Here is a 21,775-nt window from a genome sequence, read left to right on the forward strand (position 1 = left end):
TTTTTTTCAATCGATTCTATGGAATTTATACGATGAACTTGTTTGTACATCTTAATTTAGTTTGTCATTCGCAATCTCTTAGACGAACATAGGCACTAATCTCAGGTCAGACGCAATCTAAAATTTCAACGAGATACTTATAAAAAAGTTAGTATGAAATTCTTTTGAGTTCATATCACATTTTATTCGTTTATATACTAAAAAAAAACAATATTTTCTTTCTGTTTTCAGGTACGTACCTGCCACTGCAGCATCGGGAGTTCCTCCCTGACGTCTCGAGCGTGCATTAACGTGAGTAGATCAAAGCACGAAAGGTATTCGTACAGCCATCCCCCGAAAGACAAAGCGTCGTCTTCTTTTCGATAATGAAACAGGGTTGAGAGGGGTGAGTTGTGATTGTTTCGTACGCGAACGTAATCTCGGGGGAGTATTCCCCGCGGTGGATGAAATTTCAATTTTCGGCGGGAATTTTCACGAAATCTGCATAACTGGAGGATCCGCGAGACGCACGAGTGACAGAAAAGGGAGGAAAGTGTCAGAACCGAAGGAAGCACTAAATCTTTTAAGTCTCGCCCATTTTTGCACCAGAACCGCGAACAAAAAGAGATCGAGTCGGGAAGAAATCCGCTGAAACTTTCCTCCTCTTCTCGAGATGCTTGAAACGTCTTCTTCGCTGAAATTTTGAGACGAGAAGAGGAATTTGAGGAAGTTGGAGGTTTCGATTTGAAGGAATTCCAAGCGAAAAACGTCGCGAGGCTTTAAATAATGTATAGCTGCGGTGGATCTGGCTTTTATTTATGTAAAGCACGATATTTTTAAATGAAATTTTAAGTAAAAAAATAGAATCTAGTAAATTTTTGGGTTGAATTCGTAAACAAATGATAGATACCGAGAATCGTGAAACGTATTTCTTATCCGCTCGAGGGTGAACTACCCTCTTCTCGTCGATTCGATGCCAATTCAAGAGTATTATTTCGAATACCAAACGTTCCTTCTAGAATTTCCATTTTTATCGACAATTTCGAAGCTCTTCAGAAAATTTGAAATTTACTTACTTTTACAGACAGCTTTTCATTTGAATTTTTAGATAAATTCTGACAAATTCTATCGAATGTTTATTCAAGAACTGGAAATTTCCCATATCGAACGAAACAAGAATATATACTTCCCACTAGTATGTTAGCCGCGAAGCTATGTTTCATCGAATACTTAATCCCACTGTTCTCCAATGGTCTGCATAGCACAGGATAAAAATCACACCTCGATATATATTTTAAAATCTTGTTGAATCATTATTAATATTGTATAAAATGTTATTGAAATCGAAGGAAGATATCGGAAAATATAGGAACGTAAAACGGTACTAAACAGAATAGCAGGATCAATTACCTTTTTAAACAAAATTCCCAAAGACTCTATGGATCTGTCGGTTTATTCCCCGTTCGATATTTCGAAATTGCGAAAGCAGCGAGAGAACGATGGCACCTGTACAGTTTACGGCTTTATGCCTTGACGACAGGCGGCCTCTTCATTTCTATTAGCCTCCCTTCGAGTCGCTTCACCCTTCTATCTCTCGCTAGGCCTTCCACCAAGAAGCCCGAGAGAACCCATGACACAAGCTCGAATCCCCTCGCTCTAAACCGCTCACTCCCTCCCATACTCTCTTCGTTCATCCTTCCCCTATTGTTCTTCATTCTCTGCCGCCCAGACTTCGATCTTAAAGGTGCACCCTCCGAGCCCTTTCGCCAACCAACGTCCAACTCGTGCGCCACCAGAGTCAATTATTTCGTGAGAAGATTTCAGGATCTGAGAAACGACAAATATTTTCTGTTCGATGCGAAAAGTGGAAGACAAGTTGGGGTGGTTTACCCTGGTTTCTTAGAAGTTTTCGGCTTTTTATGGGGTGTCGAGTAATGGATATGTCCTTTGAGTCAGTTGGATGAGATTGTCTTTGGATAAAGTAAGTTTCTCGTGATTCTATTCGATTTTGCCGGTCAGGACAGGGTGGACAGATTGGTACGATTGTTTAGGGTATTTTATTGTTACGTTTCAATATTACAGACTGCGGATGTTTATGGAAAAGTTTATATTTTGGGGAAATTTAAGGATACAAAGATCCGTGGCATATATATCATATAAGAATATATGTAAAATATTCAAAGTAGAGTATTTATTATTTTATGAAATTTAGGAGATGAAACAAATTTGTATTTAGGTTCTGTTTCTTGAGCTACGTATATCCAGTTCAAAAAGTAATTTTATTTCGATTGATTCTGAATTGGTTTTCGTCAGTTTGTTCGAATTACTGGAAAGTATGCAAAGAGTGCCTCTTTATTGCAATAACTCCTTCGATTTCTTTACACAAAAAGCTGCAACGCCATAAAAAGGAAATATAAATAGCAGACAAGTACAAACATCCTATTTACCATACAACAAAGTCCAATTTCCAGCAACGTAAATCCGAAAAATCTCAATGTTTGCGCACACGCCGATGCATCAACGCGAAATACAAATAGCTAGTTCGCGTGATACGCGCGCGAACCAGCAAATAAGGCGATAACGTATCGCCATCAACACCACCAGCGCTATACAAAAGGAAGAAAGATGAGTAAGAAAAAAGAAAATCGAAATAAAAAGATAAATTATCTACAGTTATTCATACATTAAACTCGCGCGCGCTATATTTCACCGTTGTCAGTTTATCCGTGACACCTGCTACATCGAATCCCTCTTATTTCGACGGGTATCAACGGTGCAGAACAGTCGTGCAGAGAATCTCCAGGATCGGCGAGATCGATAGCACCAATAAAGCGCCACTTTCGCTGCTATAAATCGAACCAGAGATCTTTTATTGCGCCGAATATATTTGCGTGGTAATCACTGATGGATAGGCGAACACATGAACGCGATGGATGGCCGATAAATCGCGTCGCGTTGCTGTGTTCGATTTATTACGATGAAAATACTGGCAACGATGCGATGGAAGGAAGAGAAGAGATTAGGGTCTTTTCAAATGCTTCTCGACGCCAATGACTTAAGAGGGTTGCGGACTCCCGTTGTCGTGAATAAGAAACGATGCGAGCTCTTAAGAAACGCGGAGAAGCGTAATTCATTTACGTTAGATTGATTAAAGCGTTCGTTAAGGTTGCGTCGAGGCAACAGCCTTTAAACGATTAATCGTTAATAGCATTGCCATGGCTGTTGTTGCACCCTTGACGAGATCGTTAGGTATTCATCAGAACTTTTTAAATATTTGTTTATAGCAATACTTGATTCGATTTGTTAGCTCGAATCTTCTAAACGATTAATAATAGTAATGTGATGGCTGTTGTTCCTTGGCAAAATTTTGACAAGAAGCTTTTTATATATGTATACTAATAAAAATAAAAGCGATAGTACTAATATCTGACTTTTGTCGATAGGTTTGTTTCTTTATCCTGCTGTGTTTTTCCAGATCCCGTTTTTCACCCAATCGTATTTTTCTTTCGTCAACAGGTTCCTTAAGTTTGAGGGAGAAGCGACGTGATCATTATTCTTCTTAAACTTAAACTTCTTAGTAAATACTTGAATGAAATTGTTGAGAATTGTGGATCTTAGTCGCCGAAATAAATGTATGGCAACATTCACACTACACGTAGAAATGATATTAAAATAGTTTCAGATTTATTTAACATACGATTTACAAGATATTCGTAGATACGTAGAGATTTGTAGCATTCTTTTTGTCTCACTATCTTTTTTACCACCATGCGTATGGAAGTTACATTATTCTGTTTTACGAGACACTGCGCACGCACATACTCCCACACACACTCATACTCATACATGTACGCGGCTAATCCGGTGTAGCACACAAAATTACATACATCTCAATAGAAGCAGTAAAAGTCTTCTTGTTTGAAGACTGCAGCAGAGTTGATTGGTTTCCAACGTTTTTGGATGGGACGAGGTTTAAGTAGAATATGTTGCACGTATCGGTTTCCTATATGTACAAAACGATCTTCGACAAGCACTCGCTAAGGATGTGGTCTCAATTTTCCGCGGCAAAAATAGGACAAGTAAATGTTGATTTAGTTAATGGCGCACCCGTTTCGACTGTCTTCTGTCCGCGTCGACTTAACTGTATAGGGTGTATATTTTAGGAACAGAGTTAAAAAAGGATATAATAAGAGAGATGTTGATAAAGTATTCAACCGTTCGATAAAATCGTAACGAAATTTAAGAGAGATTGTATTAACAAACTAAAGAAATTTCTGTAATAAAAATTTAAGATCCTTTTATTATTTTTATACTTTTCGTCTATCACTAAAACAAATATATATGCAACGAATTAATATATGGAAACGAAAAAAGAATTACAAAACCAAATTTCCTGAGATCGTCAACTTTAAAACACGAGATTATTTATAGAACCGAATATCAGGCCTTTCATAAATTATTCAGCAACCCAATTTTCTCTCAGAAAAGACAAAAAGACGTGAAATCCTCGTAAAGTCCTTTGTTCCTGGCGGAACAATGCAACTCGAGCGAAGTTTCTAGATAAAAATCCGATCCAAGTTTTCTAAGAGCGAACGATCCGCACTCTGAAGTATCCGCTAATTAGCTACGAACGAAATAAAAGACGTAATCACCTCGATAATAATTCGAAACTTGAACGAACTTGGTCGTTCGATGGTTTCTTCGTCTTGAAATATGACAGTAAGAAACCGAGAAGATTGGCAAATGGAATTCGATACGTTGTCGCTCGGAAGGGGCGTAAAATTAAAATATCTCCGCCAAGAAGAAGCGTATCGAGGGGTAGAATATTTTTTGCTCCTCCATGCTTTCCATCGTTCTCTAATCTCTACTTCCGCGCTTTCTTCAGTTTGTATGCTTTCTGCGCGAGAATTTCGTCCTTCCGCGAGAATCGATTCCCTTAGGAACGCTTTGGAAACCTGGTCGTCGCAACTTCTTTGCAAAAAGAAAGTCCGTGAAGAAGGGACTCGATACTCGTATTCTATCCCGTAGGGTTTTGTGGCAAGAACGATGAAGAGTCTATTATATGCGTTCTTCCCCTAGGGTATCATAAACTTAGCATCGACTCCTTTTGTTGATTTTCAGGCTCGTGAGTGCTTTCATTTTATTTATTTATTTATTTTCCAGTAAAAACCCTTTGACATCAAATGCAAATAAGATAAAATTGGATACAATAGGATTAATCGTGCGTTGAAAGCCTAAAATATGTCCCTGTACCGTGAAAAATCTCACTGTGTTGGTACTATGAAATGTAAATGTGCGCAAGCGAATGATTAAAAGTGGATATGGTACCAACAGAATAAGAGATGAGCTATTAAGATTTGGTAATAACAAAGAGAATTCCGATGTAACGTTAACATTTAAAATAATATTGTATCGTTAAAGAGCCATTAGAATTTGTCAGTGACTATTTACGAAGTTTCTCTGACATTTCTGGAATTACTGAATCAATTGTTTCGTGAATTTTTGGATACACAGTCGTGCATTTTCTGCTTCCTTGCAAGCGGATTCGGCGACGAAGAGCGACGCTTTTATTCGAAGAAACAAAGCTGCTCTTCAGAAATTGTAATGTCATTACAAAATAGAGTTTTTACAAGAATACGAAATTGGACTTATTTTATGGAAGTTGATTTGCTCGCCAAGATGAACAAAAACGACCGACGTTTTGTTTCCCGGTGGTGTATTCGACGTTTCTATAGGGTTGCGTAGCGCAATAAAACGCAGATGCCAAATTCAAGAAAGCTACTTTCATCAATCGTTCTTTTTCCGTTGTCGTCTCTTTGTTCTCCGATTCTTTTCTTGTTATTTCGACTGTCTTCCCTGCTCAGACGAACGTGTTCCCCCTGCGAGTCTCGTCATTCGACCGAATCAATTCTTGTCGAAATACCTTGCCACTTCGACGCTACTTTTGCATTTTTCTCTCTTTTATAAAAACACAAAATTAAAACACTTTCAATATTACTAAATTCCTACGTATAATTCGATATTGGGAATGTGTAATCGATTACGTATAAAGTTATGAGTATATTTTTTCGTACCCAACGTTTCATGATTAAATAATAATTGGCAGAAGGAACCGAATACATTCATCGATTTATACGAAACACAAAATTGCCAAATATTTTGAATCTTCAATCGGAAAATAGAAACTATGGCTCCTGCGCGATTCTTAGCTTCATAAATCGAAAATGATTAAAAAAAAATACTTGACTGCGTTTTATATAAAATTGATCGATAACGAGTTATTATGTTCACAGAAAATTTTTTGTATGTTTTATCAATACATCAAACAAACTCCTCTATTTCCTCGATTTCGAAGCTGAGTCAAAGAGCTTAACATTCGAGTTAAATTATGTCTCTAAAATTCCTAGATTTGCTCCTATGGAATGCCATATAAATCATATTCTTCAACGAATAAATTTTTCAAGCACTCCTTTCCGCAATAATTCTTCATTTCCGTTGTGTACTCGGCATTCCACCGTTAACCATACTTTACGTCATCGAACGCGTTCTTCCGTATGCTCCGGCTGGTTCTCTTCCATTCCTCTTTGCCTGGTTTTCTTCTATTTTCTTTTTTCCCCGCTCTCGGTCCCGGCTTCTTCCATTTTCCATTTTTCTTCTCAATTTCGGCGGCGTTCTCCTCAAGGATTGAATCCCCCGTGGGACTCTTCGTAGGTTCACCGCAACTTCCTTATAAAGCGAAACATTGTCTGGAAAGGGTTGATATATTCTACGCGAAAGCCAACGTTTATAGCCGACGCGACTATAGTCGCCTACATCATACGGATTTCTCCGTTTCGCCAAACAAATACGCGCCAACTTCTTCGATGTTCACTGCCCCTGAATTGCTTTCGCTAGAAGAAATTGCTCATACCGTTCGAAAGATTATGGTTTCACGCTGTGGTACCAAGCAGTTGACGTTTTATTATACTGTGACAGAAATATTAATGAAGGATTATATACACATACCACACTATCATACCGTACTATCAGTCAGAAGTTTAAAACCTATAATAAATCTCCTGCTAATAGTCTCATTAATTCGAAATTGTTTGCTGCAGTAGATTCTTTCTTAAAAATTTTTTCTAAAAAAATAGATTTCTAAGCTAAAATTTTCTTTGAATCGTTGAATTTGATGGGATGCTAATAGTAATTGCAAAGTTTCGGCCGACAATGTATTTCTAAATAGATAGCAAAGTTTGATTAATGTTATTCGACAATTAATAATCGTAGCAGGTTGGTCGATTTTTGTAAAAGTATTTTTGTAAAATAAAGAAACTTAAGCACTTAGCGATAAGTGGACATTTTTCTTTCGTTGTATTATAAAATTTCATTGAATTAAAAAATAAATATGAAAAATTGATATGTGTATTGCATATTCTTTAATTTTCGAGCTGAGTCATTCTATGTGCGAGGATGTTAAGGAAATTAAACGAATTTCGATAGTTAAAATAATAATTAAAATAATTGTTCTGACTTGTTGGAACTCGAATAGAAGATATACCTAAAGAGGACAGACAAAAAGAGACATAGGAGTAACAAAATGATCACATACATTTTATAGGATAGGACCGTGTGATACGTTTTAACGAAATAACATGGAGTCAGTTTCATAAATAACCGAAATGAAATCCTGCCGGGATGTAGTAAGTGAAGATAACAACGTGTCGATATAGGTTAGAGCATGGAAAGGGACGTTATAAGGCTGGTGCCTATAAATTTCGTACTATTACTTCTGGCAAGTATACGGTGGGGTAATAAAATGTAATATAACACAGAGCCTGAACGTGTCTATGTAAGATTCCTCGCTACACGCCGCGAACATAGAAGACCACCTATGGAGTGAGTTAGAATTCGTGCAAAGACGAAATAGTTTTCTTTTGCGAGAGAAGGTAACGAGAAAGTATGCGACGTTTCTGGAAAGTATCAGACGAAATATAAATGAAGAAATCTTTTGAAAACAGTAGATTATAATATTCTTTATTTTATCTTTAATTTTATCATTAATAGCTTTCAAATAATAATTAAACGATGTTAAAATCGTAAATTTTATTGCAGGCCTTACAAACTGAAATAAATATAGTCTCAATCGCATCAAGGAGTTTAATTTGTCATATAACACACGACGATTAAAATTCAAGTTATCAGAACTAAAAATAATGGTGAAAGCATAACGTAATTGATCGTTGCTCGAATCTTAGCAAATTTATTAAAACTCTTTTGTAAAATGAAAGAAGCTTCGATCGTGCTTTAACGAAGAGAAACTACTAACTCCAGAGATAATTTAAACAATTTGTCCAATTGAAATTTGAATCTTTCACGCTTGAAAAAATCCCAAACTCCTTGATCCATCGTAAAAATGTCGAAACTGATCGATACTCGTCAATGTAAACATGTATTCGTTGTTATTCGCTCTAAAATCTTACAGAGCAAAAAAGAAGCGCCAAGATACAGTAAATCACAAGCTGTTCTCTCAGAAACGTGTCATCATCGGTATCGAGAAGTCGTGACATTTATCTCGTCACAGAGAACAGACGATGACGAACGGTCGCGCGTACTATTTCCTCGATCGACGTGTCTCTTGCTGTACGCGGATGATTTACATGGCAATAAACTAACGCCTTGGTGCACCACGAAAAACGCTTTTGATTTATCCGCGTACTTTCTCGAAGTACTGGACTTCTGCCAGACCGGAAGGTCCATCTCGCCGGAAATCACGGTCATAATTCAGCGACGACTACGGAGCCGAGGACCATGAAAACACCCTCCAGTCGAGAAGTGTCCCGCCGCTGGAATTTACATAAAGCGGACCGTGGTTTTGCAAAATCAATTTGAACTTTTGCGGTTCCACCTTAGCCTCGTCCACCTACCACTGCGTTTCCCCTTGCCTCACCGCTGGCCGCTTCTCTCTAACTTTATTACGTCCCCAAGAACGTCTGTTTGCAGAACGCGGTAATAGAGTCCCTCGGTGGTGAAAGGAAGCCGCCGTCGAATCGCGTGAAACGGATTTCTATTCCTCTTTTTATCGATACTATTCTGCCGCCTTTTCTCTATTTCCGAAGTCGTGGAATTCCCAGTGCATAATTGCTTTTTGCTAGCCGTATATTCACATTTCTAATATTTTATTTTCTGGTGAATATTTCGCTAACTTTTCTAAACCTCGTGAGGCTAACGGTACAATATATCACGAGATAACTTTTAGAATAATTATTGGATTGTTTTATAATGTTTCTTTCACCACTGAGACGTACTGAGACATGGAATCTCGTTATAAATGCTACTACATATCCCGTTTTAAGAATTATGATTAACCTATTTTTTCAAACATGAGCGTGTTATAGTTCGCATTATTATATTACAGTTAAAAGAAGAATTCTTGTCGAAAAAGTTAAATTGTAATTAGAAAGAAAATCGTTGTCTAATCTAATGTTATACCGTTTTGGAGGGTCAATTTATGTCTTCTTACCTGATAAATCAAAGTTAGTAAGAATTTTCTACAAAAATGATAAAGCTTTAGATCCTAAATATATGATCAAACAGATACACAGGCAATTACCATGCAGAAAAAGGGTTTTACTATGTGAACATACCGGAAATTATTGCTCGCGGAACGATCGAAGACGATGATCCACCGACCACGACTTGCCTCTCTTTGTGCGTGGCCGATGCTTTTAAGCAGATGGAGATTTATGCGCTGGTAGACGAATTCCAAGCGTTCACCGGGTAATGGAGAGCACTCGTGGAAAAATCATGCATGAACGATTCGTTCGTTGACCCCCTTTGCATCCCGCTGACTCTCGGCCCTGTAACGGCCCTCGAAGACGATTCTACCGGGACTTTTAACAGAAAATCGAAGGAGCTCGTCGGGAATGGCACTTCAGGTTCCGTTGTCCCCTTTCAGCTTCGCATTCCTCTTCTCTTCGTGACTAAAATCGGCCGAACATCGTTTTATGACCGTTTTATGATCGTTTTACGACCAGCCGATTTTTGGTTTATTGAGAAGCTTTGCAGAAGCGTAACGAAACGTTCAAAATTATTAAGTCTCCAGAATTAATCCTGTAATTTTATGATCTATAAATGTTCAGTTATTTATTTGTTCATGATCATTCTTTACCAATTAACATATTCACTGAAGCCTTTGAAGGTCTTCCGTTCTTTCTTCAAAAATGTTTCCGTTTTATGTAATAACGTTCGTTCCAGCACACTACCCCATATTTCGTTTATCTTCTTAAGCCATTTTATCGGAATGCATACATAAAGTGCAGCAGCTGCGTCTGCAACATTACCAAAACAATTAAATCGACGTAATACTTTCATCGGTAGCAAGAATATATTAAATTCTCCGTTTCTACAATCTCATTCGATTAAAAATTTGAACTAAAAAAAAAAAGTTAAAAATTACGCTTTAACTCCGTCGCTCTCAGAAGGCGCGTACGATCTTCTGACAAACGCTAGACCAGAAACGGCGCTGCATTTGCATTAACGCATCAACAGTTTCAAAGTCTGCAGACGACGAGGACGACAACGATAATTCTGGCCGTATTTGCAGGCGTATTTACAAGGCGCAGGGTGGGCCGCGTTTTCTACCTCGACGGCCAATATACAAGAGTGCCTTGTACATATGTATTTCCTGCATAATTTTGCGCCAGCCCGGCCGTGTTCTCACTATGCGAAACTCGCGGAAGCCCTCGAGATATCCGCGGAACTTAATACGCTGCACGAGCTTAACTCGTTGTCACTTTTTCGTTCTAGCATTCTCCGACGTGAATCTCGACCTTGTTGGCAATATCGAAAATTAATCGAGTTTAGGAGCTAGATGATCTTGAGAAATCTTTTACGAGATACGAAGGAGTGAAGATTGGCTTTTGATGTTGGTCCTTTGGTATAGGATGAGAAAGGATTGAGGTGTCTGGACGAGCAGATGTTTGTATGGAAATATTTAAAAGAATATAGAAAGAATTTTATTATAGATGAGATTTCAATTATTGTACGATATTTCTGTTTAGTATTATCGTTCTATAATAATTCAGTTTAATATTATTGTTACCATTGCAACGTTACTTGCATCCTTTAGGAACGATCATTTTTCTACTTTTCAGTTAATATTGAACAATAATATAGCACTTAACTGCATACGTTTGATTTGATGAATATGTAAAATAAAAAATATGTACTAGACTGAAATTTCATATAGCACAAGCATTGATGTTATTTTATTTGATAATAACTTTTGGATTACCATAGCTAACTATTGGATGATAAAATAATTCAAATGTCAAAAATATCAAACTTAGGATTTACTATACTCGTTCGTAAAGTTTAATCAAACCAACACGTATCTCGATAATCCCCGAAATCAAAATAAATCTTAAATTATTAGATCGTTTTGAATCGTCGATTGAATTTTTCATTCTCCGTAGAACACATTCTCGCAATTCTGAAATTCACCATATCCTTAGACCTCCAGCTAAGAAAACCGGCTGATCAAAAAGACATTTCCTGTTCCCTTGCATAAGGTTAACGGCCCTCAATTTTCTTTCACCTTTGTACACGAACTGAACGAACGCAAAACGATGGTTCTTGGTTATTTTGGCCGTGTATCGAGGAAAGAAAGCGTTCGAACAGTACCGTAACGAGGTACACAGGCCTTTGAAGTACATTGTTTTCCACCTGATTTGTCTCATCCCCCCTGTTCCCTGGCTTTTTCACCACCTAATTATCGGCCCGAAAAGCTCAGCTGGACGTGAGAACATCTGAGAGCCTTCTTCCGCGTACATAACGTGGAGCAACACGCGTAGCAACGACGGGCCCCCCTTTTTGCCAGATTTTCGATAGCCCTAAAAGCGTGCTCTCGTTACGATGGGGGCAGCCCACGCTAATCAGGATCAAAGTTAGGAGCCGCGTTCGAAAACGGCAAAGAGGATTTCGATGCTGGACCTATCGAGCCGGTACGAATACGGGCTATTCGCGTTCGTGATCTTCGTTAAATTGGCTAATCAGCTAATCCTGTCTTTGATTCGCTGGGTATCGGTTAGTTGGTAATGGCGAGGGTGAATCGAGAGGCTTTAGGTTGTTTCTCGAGTTCGTGGAATTTCATCGTGTAATACATTATGGTATTGAGTTAAATATTTGCAGGATTATTTATTTTGTTTAGTATTATCTTATTTGAAGTAGATTTCATGTGGAAGAAGAAAGTATATGTATATATTACAAAGGAATTGAAATACAAGGAGAATATTTTTGGAGAAGAGATAACAGAGAGAAGTTTTTGGATTGGATAGATATCGAAGAACAATGCACTAGATCTAATTTGGGAAAAAAAGGTATTGTAGAAAAATTGAAAGAAATGTAAGGGAAATTTGTTTTGAGAAGAAAGGTTACGAAAAATAATTTCATAGAATACTGTGTTAAAGACCTGAGATATGACTAAGATATGAGTCATTAAAAAATTCTTTATTTCTTTTCTTTAGTGAAGTATTTTATGGAAGAATTGCATGTTCAAAGTATACGAAATGTCACCATCCTCCAACCATGAATCTCTCTATGTTCATCTACCGAAGATATTAAAATTTGCAAAGTATGTTAAATGAAATTATTTAAATGTACTTCGATTTATCAGAAATAAAGATTTCCATGCTTGCCAAATTCCATTTGGTCAAATATATTAAATTTAAGCAGACGTTTAGTTACATTCTGATGCGATCCGAATGTTCTTCAAGCGGGCCGACCAGAGCAAGCACGTGTTGCATTTCGGTCGACGTGCATGCCGGGCGTTACTCGCTCTTGCAAATAGTTTACATGCAAACGAGTTGGGCGTGTTCGTGCATGTGGAGCACGTGTATATTTTAGATACGCGTTGACTAACTTGGTGCATTTCGAGTAAATTTGGAACAGACGTTGAGCATAGACCGAGCGAACGTCTGTTATTTTAATTATTACTCAACGCGAGCACCTACTCGATAATTTCTACCAATTCTCTTCATCTTCGTGTTTAATCAACTTGTTAGTCGAAAATCGAAGTTACAGAGGAAAATTTGCGATTACTTGTCCGCTACAAACTAGCAAATTTTTGGCGAATAAAACATTGTTATTTACATTGTTATCTATTTTTATTCTTATTTTTCTATTTATTTATTTCTTTTACAAAGTTATTTCATATGGTTTAGAAAGGAAAATAAGGAAGATAAGGAAGATAGTTATCAACGTGAGCGAAGCACTGATTAATATTAATGGGACGCAAGTCAACTTGCTCTTCCGGTTCGCTACAAATAATAGCCGTGATGTCGCATTGTTCTATAGAAAGCGACCGCTGGCATTGCACATCGATGGCTGTGAGGCAATTCGCCGCGACCATCATCCCATTTGCACAATATAACGATACCATGATCGTAATAATCGAGTTCGATTCGCGTTACTGGTAATTAATGTTAACATGCTGGATGATCGGCTGAATCGTTATAATTGTAGCGAGGTTACAGGAAGTTTGCTCGTTATAATGTACCTATCCTTCTCTTCACAGAACTTTTCATCATTAAAACAATTTTTAAATATCAAAAGATTTGAATTGACAAATTCAAAGTTACGTTCTACTTTAAATTTTAATCTTCAAATTTCAGGATAATACAAATAAAAATAAAAGTTATTGCCACTTGTTCTATGTACGTAATTTACTGCGCAAAGATACTCAGATACTATTTGTCTTCGTGTAATTCAATTACAAACTGAGAGATGAATTAGCAAATTAAATTAATTTTTGACTGACGTTTGCAATTATCAAGATCATAGAACTATTTCGTTGTTTCACAGGCACTTAATCTCCAAATTCTTCAATGTTTCAATTACAAGCAGATTGTACAAAAGTTCCTCCAAACCGATAGAAAAACGTCCGATACTGATCCAAGCAGTGATATTAATATGGCAAATGTATCTATGTAGCAGTAAATATATTTCGTGGCTAAAGTTTCAATAAATAATTTTACCTCTAATTACACTCCGCTAAGACTCGCGTTCTATTACTATAAATCGATCATAGCGTCTGGATCACTTCCAGCCGGTATAATATCTACCTGATCAAAGATTTTCATTATTCAAGGCCATCCTCTTCTCCACAAGCCACACCAAAGATTCTAGCCACCACTCTCTACATCCCCATCCCTTGTTCCAACGAACCCCATCGACCTCGACAATCTCCAGCAGCTATCAAATAATTTCGACCAATTAACGACCGAGTAATTACAACAGCCGGTAAAATTGCGATACCGACATGCAATCAGAATTTTACGCGGATCGGTCGTTGTCGAGGCAAGAACAGTGGGCCAAGAAAACGGGTAGTAATTACAGCGATTATGGTATCAAAGGAACATACATATACGGAATACCGATCGCGATCGCAGATTCTGCAGCCAGCGCGTTTTAACGTTCGTCGAGCGGCCGTTTTAACGTGCGCACGGCGATTTATTATCACCGGTTGACACGTTGCTATAATTTACCGCTACGGCCGCAGAATATTTCTTAGATCCCGGATACCAGAGGGAAACGCGAAACAAACTGGCGATGCCCGGTTGGCCAAGACTAAGCGTTCATCCTACTTGGCGAAACGATATTTATAACGACGATTCGTTACCGTTTGCACCGGTGTGTTGTATTCGCCTGTTCGTCGCCGCGATACTTTGCGACGACCTGTAACTGAATTACGAGAAACGACCGGGCTTCCATTCGAGAGAAAAGTAATCCACGTTGATGAAGCTTGGTAAAAGTTGTGCAAGTAACACGTGACCTCTTTCAGTCCGCTATGATGGCGATGATGGGAAAAAGTAGATTTGTGACTATTGAAAAGATGGTACGTGGAAGATATATGCGTTTTCTCTTTTCTTGCTTTAGATTTAGTGGTTTATACTAGTTGAATTTTTACGTGTTTAAATTCAAATATAAAAATGTAGGGAATTTACATATGAGATGGGCTGAAGTATTAAGAGTTTCAAGTGTATAAGTGTACGATGTCGAGTGTTTTTAAATATGAGAAGTTATTACTAAAAGCTTTCAAAATAAAGTATTCTTTTATATAAACAAAGTGTCGCGCTTATCCAACAAACGTATAGGTTTAAAGCTTCGATATTTAAAACTTTCGATCTAAAAATATCGATGGAACATCTCTATATTGCGTTTTTACTAAAAGATAAGAGGAAAGATGTAGAAATGGATATTCGATTGTCCAGAATTACATACTAGAATTCAAATATGAAGCAATTCTTTATTCGAGAGAACTCCAATCCTTGTAACTCTTCAAAAAATCCCCCTTAAACCGCTTTCGTCTGAGTTCTGAATTGATTTCGATAACCCAAAGTCACATTACTAAAACCAAATTAAAGCGCAATATTTTCTCCAATAAGTTGCCCATACGGAATATTTTATCCAGTGATGGGAAGCCTGCGTTAAACGCGTTTGACGAGATTTTTTCGATTTCTGACGCTCTGCGCGCGACTCAAAGGGAAAATAGCTCGAATGGGAATCGCCTTTTCCAGCTCTTGATCGTTCGATTTTCATTAGCCGTGCGCGGTAGGAGTGAGACAAGCTTTGCAGAGGGCGGCGGTGGCTTTCCTCGCCAGTTTGGGGTTCGCCTTTAAAGCCGTGCACCAGCATTTGCACGCGGAAATTAAAAACGCGTGTCGGCGACGTGAACGCCGCTTTGATTTTACGGTCTTGCATCTGACGATATTGACTAATAATTCATCGAGAACCGAACATGTTCAACGACGATACGTACACCGTTTTCTATTGGACGCTCAGAAAATAGCGCCCAGTTTATTTAAGCGTAAATCAGGCAGATGGCCGTTGCAACATGTCTCGGACGTATGATCAAATGATACTCGGGGAAACGATCGTACCGTTAGAAATTCTGTTTATGGTCGTTTCACTTGAGTTTTCATGGCTCTACTAATGATAGGTTATTGGTGTATTCGTGCTTTTAAAGAAAAATAGCAAATATAGAGGAAATATAAATAGCAGTAATAGTGATATTTAGCAAAAAATTTAGTTCGACATATGAATCGATTAGTAGTCACATTGTTCGATTCTATAAATTAAAGAATATAAGAAAGTGATGATGTGTCGGGAGAGGGCTAGATGGTTTCAAAAACCTTTTGAAAGCTGTTCTTTGAATTCGCCTTAGAATTTACCACTATTTATGTCATCCTCCGATGAATGAATTTATGAAAGTAAGTCCTTGGTTTTTTGAGAATTGAATATTCGTTATGTACTTACGTGATAATAATAGAAAGTAGAGTTGATCGGATTGTCTTCCTATGGGCTCGTATTTTAATCATTTTATTTCAAAATTTATTAATCCTATCCCTATTTTGACATTATGCTGATGAACTAGAAGATTGTCGTTTTATGAACGCTACTGATAAAATAAATACGCAAAAGAACGTGACTTTTTAACACTTGTTCGCCCTACCAGTAGAATAGTGCTACCGAGTCAGACATGTAATAACTAAATCTGTTAGACCATCTGAGCCCGGTCTCTAACCTAAACGAAAATTCTTAAAACACTTTGAATATGTACAATATATACCATTTCTTAATTTCACACAATCGCTTTCTGCAATACCTTCATTGTGTAATATTAGTTCTTCCATTAATTTTTCAATATTAACTGATTACAAATTGTTTACATTTCATTACAAATCGTATTAATTACAACTGATTAAAAATCATACTTTGGCCAAGGAATACTTTCAATCAAAATTAGTTTGATGGTGAAAGAACGTCAGCATTTCTTCCTATACAAATCACCGTTAAAATTATGTCCATTTTAGTGTCCTAAATCACTCGAGAAACTATCAAATTGCTCGAACTATTTGATCAAACAAACTGAATCGTTCCCACGCCACAAATCTGCCGACTCGTATCTCGACATTTCATTTCACGAGTTCAATTAATCTTCCGAGAGTTTCCAGCAACGTGTATAAATGATTCGTAAATCCTCGATGTTCATTAAGATTTATGGGTAACGCGTTTTGAAGGAATACGCGAGTCGAACGTGTGCACGCGTCGAGACGATGAAGAGAGAAGGGGATGATCGTGGAAGCGAGAGAGGTTGGCGTTAACCTGAGGCGTTCGAATTTAGAGGCACGAATGCTTCGCACGTATTTCGACACCAAAGAGCCGTTGTCGTCTTTAGGGTGAGTCGCTTTGCAGTAAGTGGCAGCCGCTCTGCAAAGGACACCCTTGCTTCGGGCTCTCGCGTATGCAAAGCGATCATATTTCGCGTTGAAAGTCTATTAAATCTCCGCACGAGAAGCCACGATCCGAACGATATTTTCACTTTACGAATTATCCCATTTAAATCGTGAGTTTTGCCGGCTTCTTTGCAATTATGAACACATTCTTTCGATATCTCTCTTCGAGTTCATTTGATTCGGTTTCATACCGATGGAATAAATTCTTCTAGTTGTCAGATCCACTTCGATATTAGAAACAGAAAAATTCTTTCAATTATTGTTGTTCCTGTCTACTGGTAATGGTATTAAGAATTACTAACTTTCGATGTTGATTCGAAAGACAAAAATCAGGTCAAGAAGTCTTCTTATAATAGTAAATTATACAACAGAACTTTGATTGTGAAAGCTTCAAATCAAACTGAAGCCGATAGATTCTTCACAATCTTGGGATTTTTCAACGAATTACATGAAACTTGAAATAGTATAGCATTCTCAGTGATGATTCGGAACATAAAAATCGGATTCAGAGATTTTCGTGTAACAGCAAATAAGTTAAAAAGTTTAATCTTTGAAACCTTGAAAGGAAGCCTCTTCTCCGATAAACTGAAACCGATGAATTTTTGAAAAGATCGCAAAGTTTTAAAGAGAGTCGTGCGATATTTAAAACAACGTGTATCTTCGTCATCCGGTATGTTAAAAATCGCGTAAATCAAGTCGCGGAACGTACGATAAACGTTAAATAAAGTCTGTGACAATTAACGGAACGGACACAGTAGCATGAAACGTTTCGTGGAGAAAGAGAGAATGTTGGAGGGTCCCTGGACGCTTTGCTCGATGTGTCGTTGTTTAGAGACGAGTTTCACACCTTCGTTGACGTCGAAATTGAACGGGCGCGTCAGCATCAGACGGCGACAAAGGAGCGCCGCGATGTCGGCGCAAATTTCCCGACGCCAGCGTCGCTTTGGCCGAGAGCTGCGTATTCGACTCCCACCCCTGGACGAACGCGAAACGATCGTAATTTCAACTAGCAGCTGCTCGGCCCGACGCGTCTCAACGAGACACGAAACACCCTTAAATCAAGATCTTGCCTAAACACGATCGTTTGAATAGTTCGTTCTCGTTGCTCCGTCTCGAAATAGACGGCGCCTCTCTCGTATCCAGTTCGTTTCTGTTACGTGCTGTAAATGGTGAAAGAATCCTCGATTATGGTAAAGTACATGTGTTTGTGCGCGAAACAAATAGAGCTAATTAATCGGAAATAAAAGAGAAGTTTGTACGTTTGCGTGAAAAAGTGCTGGAACGTCAATTTCTTGTCTAACCTTTTACATATCTATGTATCTACTTATCTATTTTGTTTTGGATTTTGTTTATTATCATACAAAAGGATAGTCTTGCTACTTTTCGAAGTACCTCTACTAATATTGTACATTCTCAGACGAAGTGACAAAAGTGATTAACGATGATAATCACGGAAATTTTAGAAACGTAATATATGAGTGTAACATAAATTCGTTCTGTTCTTATATTCATTATATGAACGAATACAAATGATAATTACATGTAATAATTACGCGCAAATAAAATGGAAACAATAAATTCTTCTAGAGAACGTGACACGTAAAACTTGGCGAACTTGTCTCAATTCAGAACATTACAAGTTACACGTAGTGTTCAAAATTACAGAAACTTTACACAGATCGAATCCATAAGATGGTCCGAAGAATCTTCTATTTCCTAATAATCGACCAGAAAACCAACCACCGTCGGAATTTTGCTTTCATTTGGCAGTAAGAGACAGCTGCATGCCAACTGACTCCATTCGATCGATGTCTTTCATAACGATCTCAACGAGTCGTTCGAGCGCGATTTAATCTTTTCTGAGTGAGTCGAATAAATTCATTCGGTCGAAATTAACATTCCCCGAGGAGAAGATCCATCGACGAGAAGATACGAGCGTAGTCGCGGGCTTTTCTCTTCGGGGCACAAGAAAATCGGCTCGAGCTGTCGTCCCGTAAACGTTCACAGGATCGAGTTAACTGTCTGATTACTCGAGGGCGGCATGCACGGGACCTTACCCTTGTTCCCGTTCACCTTTATCCATCCTCTTCCGACCTTGGAAAATGGACGTTTGCAATTTAACGGAATCTCTGCATATAGAGTGGCCTCATCGTCGCGGTTCTATACTCTAAATGACGTCCCGGAAGTCCCTGTACTAATTCTATGGGTCTTCCAATGGTGACGCCCTTTCGTCCATAGTGTAGGGTGAACGCGAGACAAGGGCCAGTTACACAGGGGTTCGCTTGTTATAATTGCGCCAGCTTTCTTCATGGTACACCTGAAAGACCAAGGAAACAAGTATCTTTCTTCGCTGCAGAGATCCGATGGATTTAATTAATTATGAATGAATGCGAAGAAAGACGAGGATCTTTCAAAGAAAGCATTCTGCTTGAGCATCTGCGAAGGAATTCTTGAAATGTCGCTGGAATTAGGGATAGATGACGGAATTTGACAAGTTCACTGATATGAATGCAAGACGCACAAATTACGTGATCGTAACGAAATTTGTATAATAATTCATGGCAAGCATATTAGTAAAGTTTTACAATATAAACAGAGATCTCTGCTTCTCTTTTGGCATTCGTTTTATTTTTCAAGATGCATCGAAAAGATTGAAGCTCCCGTGTTCTTTGTCTTTCAAGTGAAGTTATATTATGCAGGTTGTTAAGAAATAACAATTAGATAACCTAAATTGAATGGAGAACAAGAAAGCTTACTTCAGTTTCGAGATGGTTGATAGGATATTTAATTAAGAAAGATATTATTGTGTGAAAATTATTTGCGAGCACGTACAACGTTAGAGAAGGTGAATTGGTGGAATTGAAACATTAATTTGGCAAGTTGTGCTCGAAAATAGTATTTCGTGTAATGCGTTAATGGATAAGCGATAAAGAATCAAATATTTTAGGGGAAATTCGGGGAAAAGGGAACAAAGGGTGATATACAACTCGAAGCCAGACAAAAATTACAGCGAGGGTTGGCCAAGCCTTAAATCTTTTCTTGTTTGTTCTGGTCTTGCCGGCTCATAATTATTCACAGCGTAGTACACACCATAAATCCAAGGGAAACCAATACTTTCCCGATAATGTCAACCATGGTCATTCTAGGAACCCTTTAATACAGATTTACAAGTATACGCGAATCGACAAGGAAACCTACCCCAGCCTGTTTATATAGGGTGTATTACGAATTAATCCGAAACAAATGAAACTCTCTCGCAAACGTACACACTTCTACGATTTAACTGCATTTTTCTCCAATTGCATTTTTACTTTCGATTCATAACGCGAAAAGCTTTATATACGTTATTAAATTTTCAGCAAATCTTTTTAAACAGTTATTAAAATGTTCAGTTTAAAGACTAGAAGGATAATTCAAAGGATTAAAACGAACAAAAAACGGGACAGCTGTGAACAATAGTTACAAACTAAAATAATTTTTATATTCGTTTATTAACAACTACAATTTTTAAGCCTCCGAGCTTCTTCTATTTTTACACGCTTCGTATCGCATAAAAACTCACACCCTTGCTAAGCACACAGAGTAACGAATGGAACATATAAAAAACAAATAGCTGAAGTTTTTTATTTGTCCTCGTGGAACGGTGGTCGCAGACACGCGGCACACCCGGTATAATTTCGTTGGTTCGCGACAAACAATAGCCAAGCGTGCTCGTGGAGCAGCAAAACGTGGACTCGAACTGGGAGGGGTTGGAAAGGGTGAATTGCAGCTACGTGCACCGGCATACGAATCATCCCTTCGCGTGGACCGGCGCACGGGCGCGAAACGTCGTTGCCTGGCTCGAGGGCCCCTGAAACCGTCGGCGTCGCCTCGAATCTAATGGATCGCACCGATACTTATGGTCAAATCGCGACCAACAGCCCTTCGAGGCCCAATACTCATTAGCATTCCGTTCGAGCACGACTGAATGAGCGCTTTTGATAATCGGAAATACCCGCTCGAAGACGTAAATTAGGCGAGGGCGGTGCCGTTATTATTGCACCGCGCACAGGGGTTACCGGGGCGAAAAGTGAAAAGGGTGGTTACGTAGAGATCTTGAGGACAGCTGGCTTTACGATTCGGACGTGACTTCTCAGGTGTTCTTTAGATGATGGAATTTTTCCGGGCGGTTGGAACGCGCGGTGCACTTGAACCTGGCTGGTTGAGAACTTGGGCGAGAAGATTGGAAATTTTAATTGCGATCGAGGAAGTTTTGAGATTCTTCGAATTTAGTGAATTTTAGAGGTGGAAGGCGGGTCGAGCGTTCTTGACGAGGTTTGTGAAATTGTTTTTGCCGCGTTGATTAGCTCGGTGTATCGATTTGTTAATAACTTGACAGAAGTATCTTGTCATAGACGCAATAGTTTCTTTATTAGCGGCGTCTTACTTTTTTACGTGTCCTTTCGCACTTCTTAAAGACAAATTGAAATATAATTGTAATGTAATTACATTTGATCACTTTATTTCTTAACCGTTCTCTC

At 38.3% G+C, this 21,775-nt stretch overlaps 1 protein-coding gene across 8 annotated transcripts in view; it reads left to right on the top strand.

The window, feature by feature from the left end:
- LOC139986835 (uncharacterized) overlaps positions 1-21,775 on the top strand; it is a 388,837-nt gene that overhangs the window by 268,961 nt on the left and 98,101 nt on the right. For 7 of the 8 annotated variants that reach the window (XR_011799729.1, XM_072002492.1, XM_072002509.1 and 4 more), the window contains one exon: positions 232-291. The exons of the other annotated variant lie outside the window; for it this stretch is intronic. Coding sequence is in view for 6 of the 7 variants with exons in the window: in XM_072002492.1 (XP_071858593.1) it covers positions 232-291 (60 nt within the window). In the remaining variant the exon portion in view is untranslated. The remainder of the gene's footprint in view (positions 1-231; positions 292-21,775) is intronic. 8 annotated transcript variants of the gene reach the window in all.

This window comes from Bombus fervidus, chromosome 1 (genome assembly GCF_041682495.2).
Source record: "Bombus fervidus isolate BK054 chromosome 1, iyBomFerv1, whole genome shotgun sequence".
Lineage (NCBI taxonomy): Eukaryota > Metazoa > Arthropoda > Insecta > Hymenoptera > Apidae > Bombus > Bombus fervidus.